Source organism: Pseudonaja textilis, chromosome 2 (assembly GCF_049901715.1).
Source record: "Pseudonaja textilis isolate UNSWEBS1 chromosome 2, rPseTex1.2, whole genome shotgun sequence".
NCBI lineage: Eukaryota > Metazoa > Chordata > Lepidosauria > Squamata > Elapidae > Pseudonaja > Pseudonaja textilis.
In genome coordinates, this window is record NC_141991.1 from 1,139,518 (window position 1) to 1,149,329 (window position 9,812).

General features: G+C 41.6%; 5 protein-coding genes across 8 annotated transcripts in view; all 5 read right to left on the minus strand.

Annotated features, from left to right (window-relative positions):
* Nucleotides 1-9,812, minus strand: part of LOC113450758 (uncharacterized) — a 107,295-nt gene that overhangs the window by 92,296 nt on the left and 5,187 nt on the right. The window contains exon 1 of one of the 4 annotated variants that reach the window (XM_087928189.1): nucleotides 8,256-8,330. The exons of 2 other annotated variants lie outside the window; for them this stretch is intronic. The gene's annotated coding sequence lies outside the window, so the exon portion shown is untranslated. Of the gene's footprint in view, nucleotides 1-8,255; nucleotides 8,331-9,812 lie in introns of those variants that run through there. One more of the 4 variants, XM_087928181.1, reaches the window with a different exon arrangement.
* The window catches only part of LOC113452270 (uncharacterized), a 116,312-nt gene that overhangs the window by 64,532 nt on the left and 41,968 nt on the right, over nucleotides 1-9,812 (minus strand). The gene's annotated exons all lie outside the window — the stretch shown is intronic.
* Nucleotides 1-9,812, minus strand: part of LOC113454376 (uncharacterized) — a 163,304-nt gene that overhangs the window by 18,395 nt on the left and 135,097 nt on the right. The gene's annotated exons all lie outside the window — the stretch shown is intronic.
* LOC113452271 (uncharacterized) overlaps nucleotides 1-9,812 on the minus strand; it is a 49,562-nt gene that overhangs the window by 8,175 nt on the left and 31,575 nt on the right. The gene's annotated exons all lie outside the window — the stretch shown is intronic.
* On the minus strand, nucleotides 4,656-8,370 carry LOC148126521 (uncharacterized). Its single transcript, XM_087928110.1, has 2 exons — nucleotides 8,260-8,370; nucleotides 4,656-7,404 (listed from the first exon to the last, which is right to left on the minus strand). The coding sequence occupies exon 2, from the start codon at nucleotides 6,835-6,837 to the stop codon at nucleotides 5,023-5,025; it is 1,815 nt and encodes a 604-aa protein (XP_087784236.1). The 5' UTR covers nucleotides 6,838-7,404; nucleotides 8,260-8,370; the 3' UTR covers nucleotides 4,656-5,022.

Here is a 9,812-nt window from a genome sequence, read left to right on the forward strand (position 1 = left end):
CCAAGAAGACCCCATGGTAAGCTCTCCTGTTAGACCATTTACAATACCCATAGTATTAGATAATGTAGGGATTAGAGGCTGATACGGAGCACTGATAGATAACGGATGTACCAGATGTCTGATTAGTCAATGTGTGGTAGATGAACTGCATGTACCATTAGAACCCCTTCCTACCCCTATGAAGTTCGAGCAGGTTGATGGGTCATTGTTAGGGGGAGTGCCAGCTCTGATGATGACCATTCCTATTCGATTAGAAAATGGAACCCATTGGGAACTATTAAGATTCATTGTCGTATCGGAAATACGAAAGGCAGTTATTTTAGGTTTAGTATGGTTGGATTGTTGGAAATCCACCATTTGGTGGGAAGGAGGTTTTAGATGGCTGAGACTTACTATAGGACCCAGAACCGCCACATGAAGAACCAGAAGTACAACAGCAGAGTTTAAGGGTGGAGCCCATTAGTTTGAACATAGTAGTTCCTGTTTTCCATCAGTATATCAGGATTTGGCGGAAGTATTTAGTGAGACAAAGTGTGAGATTCTACCACCACATTGCCCAACAGATTGTGCTATCGAGCTGATTCCAGGGGCAAAATTGCCAAAACCCCGAACGTATGCAATGACACCGAAAGAAATGATAGAAATGTGGAACTTTCTGGACAAGAATTTAGCTCAGGGATTTATTAAAGCCGGACAATCGCAAATAGCTGCCCCTATACAATTCTGTGAAAAAAAGATGGTGGCCTATGTTTGTGTGTTGATTTTAGAGAACTTAACACGGTCTGCATCAATAACCTGTACCCATTACCATTAATCAGTGAGTTGTTGGCTACCCTATCAACTGGACATTTCTTTACTAAATTAGAGTTGCGCGAGGCATATTATCAAGTGAGAATAAGACCTGAGGATGAATGGAAAACAACATTCAATTGTCCCCTCGGAAGCTATCAATTCCGAGTAATGCCTTTTGGATTACAAGGGGCCCCTGTGGTGTTCATGCAACTTATTAATGGTGTACTACAGGAACATTTATACCGTGGGGTGCTAGTATATTTAGATGATATACTTATTTACACAAAAACTATGGAAGAACATATCCATTGGTGAGGAGTGTATTAACTAAATTATTGAATGCCAAATTATATATCAAATTATCTAAGTGTGAGTTCCATTGTACAAAACTAGACTACCTGGGATACTGAATCTCTAATGTAGGATTGGAGATGGATCCCATGAAGGTAAAAACTGTAATAGAATGGAAAATCCCACAAACAAGAAGACAGGTACAAAGGTTTTTGGGCTTTGCAAACTTTTATTGACAATTTATACCTAAATTTGCCCTCATTGCACAGCCATTAACCGAGTTGCTAAAAACAAAGAAACAAACAGAAAAACCAAAGCCAAATCAACCAGTTAAATGGTCGGACCAATGTCAACAGGCCTTTGAAACATTGAAATCGTTATTCTCTCAAGCACCCATTTTGTGACATCCTGATCCAATGAAGAAATACATTGTGCAGGCGGCCGTGAGTGATGTAGCCATAGGGGCTGTCCTGTTACAGGAGAATGAAACCGGAGCACTACAGCCATGTGCATATACATCATGGAAGTTTACTACTACAGAGAGAGGCTGGGCGATATGGGAGAAGGAGGCCTTTGCCGTAAAATGGGCACTAAGTACTTGGAGGCATTTCCTGGAAGGGGCACAGGAGGTTTTTGAAGTGTGGATGGACCACCAAAATTTGGAAGCATTACAAAAACCAAGATGATTGTCTCCTAAGCAGGTCAGGTGGGCTCTGTACTTTAATCAATTTAATTTCAAATTAAAGTATGTACCCAAAGGACAAAATTTCATGGAGAATGCCTTGTCCCGATTGCCCCAATATCAATCAACGTGAGATATTATTATTCAACCCCTAATTGTTGAAAACTCATCTAAAAATGTTGGTCAAGTGACTCGTTTAAAGGAAACAACCTATGACACAATATGAAACGCTACTACACAAGATGCTCGGCTGAAAAAAAAATTCCCATTTGTGTTCATTTAAAGATGGCATAACTTAGAGAGGGAATAAAGTGTATGTGCCAGCCAAGTCTAGAGACGAAATACTTACAAATTGTCATGATGTAAAACAGGCAGGACATTTCGGATTTTTAAAGACATTACATCTAACCCGCCGTCAGTTTTGGTGACCCAAAATGAGAATTGATGTCGAACAGTATGTAAAGACATGCAATATATGCGCAACATCTAAGCCTAGAGTAGGCAAACCAATGGGACTATTGCAGACAGTATCAGAGCCAACACGTCCATGGCAAGATATAGCCATGGATTTTATTGTTTGAATTGCCAAACAGCAAGGGATATATGGTAATATGGACCATAATTGACTTATTTTCAAAACAGGCACATTTTGTCCCCTGTAAAGGTCTACCATTGGCAGAACGATTGGCAGATATGTTTGTGACACAAGTGTATAGATTACACGGGGCACCCAGAAGAATAATATCCGACAGGGGGATGCAGTTCACAGCGCGATTTTGGAGGGCGTTCCTTGCTTTAATGGGGTCTTCTCAGGGACTCAGCTTGGCATACCACCCGAGTACAAATGGAGCCGCAGAAAGAGCGAATGCCATGGTCGAACGATATTTAAGATCATATATCTCACATCAACAAAGAGAATGAGTAGATTTATTACCATTCGCTGAAATTGCTTACAACAATGCCCTGCATAGCAGCACCAGGTATAGTCCATTTTATATAGCACATGGTATGGAATTCAGCCCAAGTTCGGAATTCATCTGTCAAGAGGAAGACCTATCTGGTGTTAAAGAATGGGCAGAAAAAAATACAAGGATGTTGGAATAATGTACAAAAAGCATTAGAAAAAACTGCCAGAGAATATAAAATTCAAACAAATAAAAAACGGAAGGATATTAAACCCTTCCAGGTGGGAGATAAAGTGTATCTTTCTACCAAATATATCAATTAAAATTGAACAGCCAAAAGCTGGGTCCAAAATATTTAGGGCCTTTTGATATAATAAGAATAATTAACCCTGTGACAGTTAAACTCAAATTACTGTCATGGCTAAGACGGATTCATCCCGTTTTTCATACAAATTTACTTAAAACAAGTATCCCTAGAAACAACGAGATACCTATGAAACCAGTACATAGAGAACCAGAACAATTTGAAATAGATAGAATACTAGATTCTAGAATAGGAAGACATAATATTCAATATCTCGTACGATGGAAAGGGTACCCCGAATCAGAGACATCCTGGTTGAATGAGTCGGATATACGTGTAGATTGAGGAAAAAATTCCACAGCCCACATCCCGATAAGCCAGGGGCCGATGTATAACCTCTATACACCATTATCCCTTTTGTCTAATGTGTTCTTGTATTCTAGGCAGAATCTTGGTAGAGGGGGCCACCCTGTCATGGCTCCAATGAAGAACGGACTGGAGCCGAGACAGCCAGGATGTGATACAACCATATTGTTTCACTTGCCTAGTGTTACCACACAGACGCTATAATGAACTAACATCGGCTTCCTGACAAGGAGTGATGTAATAATAATGATTCATGGCTGGATGTCAAGGGGGTGATGTTGTAATAATGATAAGAAATAAATGAGGGTACATGGACTCATTGAGCAGGGGAAAGGTGCAGTTGACATGTTTCTTTAATTTAAGGATGCCGAATGTTAGACAGTGAAGCCAGACGGAAGGTGGCTATAGTAATTATGTTGTTATCCAAAGTATAACATGTATAAATACAGTTCTGGGTTGCAACGAAACCCACAGCTGACTTTAAACATAATTTGATCGTTGTTACCTAAAGCTACAGGAGTGAGTTGATATCGTATCGTTCACCCCCTCAATCTCGGACGAACAGCTGACACATACTTTTATTCAATATATATAAAGTAAATATTAAAGGTTAAGATTAGAATTTGAAAAAGGATGTTACTAGGTATACTAAAAATAGTTATTACTATTAGAAGAATGTAGCAAATATTATCAATTGAAAAATGAAGGACTAAGTGCTGACACAGTTATGTATAATATTAGACTACGTAAACTGGATTAATTTAGTTTTTTGTATTATTATTGCTTTTGTATCAAAATGATGACACTCAGATACTACACTGTTCACAAAATATTGATGTAGTTTTTTTTAAAATAAACTTTACAAAAAAAAGAGACTTTCCAAAATGACTTCAGGGTTGACAGCACTAGCAGTAACTGCTGTTGCAACCTGAGAACCACCCATATTCTTTTCCAAGCTCAAGAGAGCTGGAAGTGTAATTTTTCCCCTTCTGGACAGTTGGCACCCTGGCAGGCTTTATACTTTCAACAGCAGTTTTCTATGCATAATAAAATCATGAGAAGTTTTCCTGGCAGAGCAGTTCAAGGCATTGCTGCAAATTCAGATCTTTTCTAATTACAGCTGAAGAGGACAGTGAAAGTTTGGCAGTTTAGGACTACAACTCACCCTCTGCTTGTAGCTCTGACTTTGCCACCTAGAGAAAGAGCTGTGTAGGAGGAAGACACTTGGGCCCTTTTCAGTCTGGTGGGGAATGCAATGGTGTGGGAATATGCCAAATGTCAAGGCTTTGTATTTTGCTATTTGCTATATATGGGGTTGATTGCTTTCTGTATTTTATTGCTGTAAGCTCTCTGGAGTCACATTGTATTGGGCTCCATACAGAATTTCTTAATAAAAATACATACACATATACATACACATCTATGCCCCACCTTAATTAGATGTAGAAATAACTCAAGGTGGCAAATATACCTAACAGAAATCTAAGAGCCTTTTCTCTGGCCCAGCATGGAAATTCCCCTCGATGCTGTGAAGAGGAACAACCACACAACTCCAGAGAAAGGAAGCTCAAATCTCCTTCCTCATGTCTGATACCAAGACATGTTTGACTAAAAAGAATAAAACAAGAAATTAAATGGTTAATTTCTCAACTGTGCTTCCAAAGACAGAAGAGAAATGAAATTCAAGATTCCTCCGCACACATCAAATTTTGCTTCATATGGAATTTCTTGTGTACAATAAGAGAGGAATTTTGTGTGAAACACTTCCCACAATCTGGACACTTGAATGGTTTCTCCCCTATGTGTAACCTTACATGATTCATAAGAGTAAATCTACTACTGAAATCTTTCCCACAATCTGGACACTCATATGGTTTCTCCCCTGTGTGTAAACTTACATGATTTATAAGGCTAGACTTGATACTGAAATCTTTCCCACAATCTGGACATTCATATGGTTTCTCCCCTGTGTGTAACCTTACATGATTTATAAGGCTAGACTTGATACTGAAATCTTTCCCACAATCTGGACACTCATATGGTTTCTCCCCTGTGTGAGTCCTCTTGTGTATCACAAGCATAGAATTCTGCTTGAAACTTTTCCCACAATCCAGGCACTTATATGGTTTCTCTCCAGTGTGAATCCTCTTGTGTATCACAAGCATAGAATTCTGCTTGAAAGTTTTGCCACAATCCAGACACTGATAAGGTTTTTCTCCAGTGTGAGTTTTCTGGTGTATTATCAGGTTGGAATTCTGATTGAAACTTTTCCCACAATCCCGACATTGAAATGGTTTTTCTCCTGTATGAGTTCTCTGGTGTCTCACAAGCTTAGACCTCTGCTTGAAATCTTTTCCACAATCACTACATTTATATGGTTTCTCTCCTTCGTGTGTCCTGTGATGTTCCACCAGGTGGGAACTCTCCTTGAAACTTCTCCCACAATCCAGGCACTCATAAGGCTTTTCTCCTGTGTGAGTTCTCTGGTGTCTCACCAAGATGTAATTTCGACTGAAACTTTTCCCACAAACTAGACATTCAAAGGGTTTCTCTCCAGTGTGAGTCATCCTGTGTTTCACGAGGCAGGAACTTCGACTGAAATATTTCCCACAATCCAGACACTGATATGGTTTTTCTCCTGTGTGAGTTCTCTGGTGTTCCACCAGGCTGGAATTCTGACTGAAACGTTTCCCACAAACAGGACATTCAAAGGGTTTCTCCCCAGTGTGAGTCATCTTGTGCTTCACCAGGTAGGAACTCTGACTGAACCGTTTCCCACAATCCAGGCACTGATACGGTTTTTCTCCTGTGTGAGTCCGCTGGTGTATCACCAGGTGGGAATTATGAATGAAACTTTTCCCACATACAGGACATTTATATGGTTTCTCTCCTTTGTGTGTCCTGTGGTGTTCCACCAGGTGGGAACTCTCCTTGAAACTTTTCCCACAATCCAGGCACTCATATGGTTTTTCTGTGTGAGTTCTCTGGTGTCTCACCAGGCAGGAATTCTCACTGAAACATTTCCCACACACAGGACATTGAAAGGGTTTCTCCCCAGTATGAGTCCTCTTGTGTTTCACCAGGTAGGAACTCCGACTGAAATGTTTCCCACAATCCAGGCACTGATATGGTTTTTCTCCTGTGTGAGTCCTCTGGTGTATCACCAAATGGGAACTCTGACTGAAACTTTTCCCACAAACAGGACATTTATATGGTTTCTCTCCTGAGTGTGTCCTGTGGTGTACCACCAGGATGAAATTTTGACCGAAACTTTTCCCACAAACAGGACATTCAAAGGGTTTCTCTCCAGTGTGAGTCCTCTTATGTTTCACCAAGCAGGAACTTCGACTGAAATATTTCCCACAATCCAAGCACTGATATGGTTTTTCTCCTGTGTGTGTTGTCTGGTGTTCCACCAGGTGGGAATTCTGCCTGAAACTTTCCCCACAAACAGGACATTCAAAGGCAGGGCTTCTCTCCAGTTTGGTTTCTTCCATGAATTATGAGGAAGCTTTTCTGAGAAAAGCTTTTGCTGCACTCCAAACATTTATATGGCTTTTCACTAGATGGATCCTCTCCTGAATAATCAGATGTGATCTGCAATCTGTTTTTTCTACATTAGGAAGTCTGTGGGGTTTTTCTAACACTGATATGCTTGGATTTTTGAGGTAGTGAAAAATAGTTTTCATCTCTTGACTGGTGGTTGTTTAGTTGAAGCCATTCTTTCCTTTCTCAAAGGCTTTAATTAATGCCTGCCAATTTTGTCTATACATGGAACCTTTTTGTCCCTACTGACTTGAACTTGTTCCTCACTTTTCCTCTACTTAAACATTATCTTCCTTGATTTCTCATTTAATGTTTCTTTTGTTCCGTGTGCTCTATTTTTTCCAGCTCAAAACTTTCTACTTGTTATTCTTTCCCTCGTTTGTCATTTGCTGAGGAAAGAAGAGTTTTTAAACTTTCAGGAGGAATTGGAAAATGTTTTGTATAATGGCTTATTTTGCATTTGAATGCTGCTCCACATTCTCTGTTGTATAGAGTGCTCTTGTTGGCATATTCTCTCTCTGTAAAATTAATGTAAATGGGTTAGTTTCATTATTGTTTAAATTGGCTGCATGATATGTGAAAGTAGCAAAACAAACAAACAAACTCCACCCTATCCCATATATTAGCATGAAAAACAAACATTAAAATTCTATTTGAACCTCTAATATTAATTTTGATTGATTTGGCATATAGAAGATTACCAATATCCAATTTCAAATATCGACGCAATCATAAAAGTATCTTTTTCAATCAACCAGTCAAGCAGAATAGAGTTTAATGGGACCTTGGAGATCTTCTAGTCCAGCTCCCTCCTCAAGCAGATGTATATTACAGGGTATATTTTTGGCTTGGGTAAATACACTCATATATGCTCGCATATTAGCACAGAAACACACACCTATGAACGTATGTAGACAATCTATGCGTATCCAGTGTGCAAAATGTCCCAAAGTGCATTCGCTCCAATTCTTTGATCTTAGTTCAGAATGGGGAGGGGAAGGGACGCTAACAGAGGAAACGGTGCCCAACTCCTAGTCGGGACACAAAGCATCCTCCGCTTTGCCCATGAAGCTCCTCGCTTGCCAGGAAAACCCCAGGTCAGCCACGTCACAGGGAATCAAGAGGGACGTGGAAGCTGGTGCTTAAAATGCGGGTTTAAGAAATACGAAATAAATGGTCTTTTTTTAAAAATCTCCCAGCAGAAAATCTCAGGCAGGAGTTTCAAGTCCTGCAGCCCCGGAGGAATAAAATTCGGGGGGGGAAGAATATGCTGCAGCAGCCCACATGTTTCAGCTTCCCTGCTTCCCCGCCGTGGAGGAAGCCAAAGGGCCGGACTTGCTCCCGGCTTCTCCTCCGACCTTCCCTCCACTCACCTCCCAGGAGCCGCTTCGACCCTCCAAGCAGCACAAGAGGCTCCGCCGACGCCACCAGCCTCCCGTGGCTGAGCCGGAACAGGGAGCTCCACTGACCTTCGCTTACTCTCCTTTCCTGTCTAGAAATTCACTACTCTATCGTGTTAACCCGTTAAACCTCAGCCTCTGCCCCCTTCCCTAGAATAGTCGCAGCTGTACCAAGTGTTCTCTGTGGTTCGCCATCTAGCGGCACCTGGCGGAAGAACATGCTCTCAGCCTTGGAAACTGTATATTACTTGGGAGCTTGGAAGCGGCCACATTTTTCTCCCTGGGAAATTGGGAGGGGAGATTTCATAGAGAGGTGGAAGATTAGACACAACAAAATTCTTCTCTAGGAGTAAAGGACATAATACTCTGCACTTGCAGAGGAGTGGCTCAAGGAATGTCTCCATTGGGACTTTGTCTGATTGGACTATGTGATACACTAGTGGTTGCAGGGGTTGAATCTTTGACTTTCTATTGGGAAAACGCAAAAAACTCAGATTCAGATTTTCCCAGATGTGCCAATATGACAACTTTAATAAAATGGAACTTTGAGAAAATGCTTGTCTCGGAGTTTGTTGGTTTGGAGTTTGTTAGTTGGAATGCTGACATTAACCTGAATCTCTAAATCTTCAAGCAGCACCTCGATAATGGGGCCTGTCCAAGGTCCTGAGCCCCAAGTGCCGACCTGACAACCGGGTGGTGCAAAGACTCAGGGAAAGTGAAAGAAGGGGCTGTGGGTACGGATACTGGGGTAATTGTCAAGATATTCTCCCTCTGAAGAAGTGGTGCGAGCCATTGAAGCTGCGGAAGCAGAGCAAAAGCAAGGTACTCGGCCCAAGGATCTGGAGTCCTGGAAGCTTTGTCAGGCTGATCCAGTTCCAGAGATGGGATCCAAGATGAGGGCACTGAGTACTGACTGGGCATCAGCGCACTGAGATCAGCCCACGGTCCTGAATGGAGAGAGGCAAGACCTTTGGGATCCGACAACTCCTGGGACTGGAACCTGCTGCCTCTTCCTCACGGAGCCAATCTTTGACAGGCCTCCCAGAGTCATCTGAGTGCCTACAAGTCGAAGTTATGCGCCATGAACCCAAGCCGCCCGCCCAGATGGATCGTATTTGCAACCACATTCCCTTTTGGGGGTGGGGGATAGTCTAGAAATGACGTGCACATAGGAAAAGACAAGAGTGCACCTCCCTTGGTTTCTGGCAGCTTTTCTTCATGGGGTGTGCGTGCACAGGGTATCTCCTCAAAACCTGCCTCTGCAGATTAGAGGTGTAAAATTGAAGCTTGACCCCGTGTCTCTGCTGGGATTTTAGTTTCTTTCACTTCCATGTTCAGCTATCTAGCATGGTATATCCTATTGGTGCTCCATCCCTTCTTAGCAATTCAAAATCTAGCCTGAATTGTCTATAGAGATTCTCAGTCAGCCAAGTCATTGTATCAATGGATTTCAAGAAAAATTAAAGGAAGCATTTCGCTGCAATTTGAGGTGCGGACAACAGACTCACCTCCAATAGCCTGCATCT

Coding starts and splice junctions, on each gene's coding strand:
- LOC148126521 (XM_087928110.1), bottom strand. CDS start 6,837: ATGGAAGAAACCAAACTGGAGAGAAGCCCTGCCTTTGAATGTCCTGTT.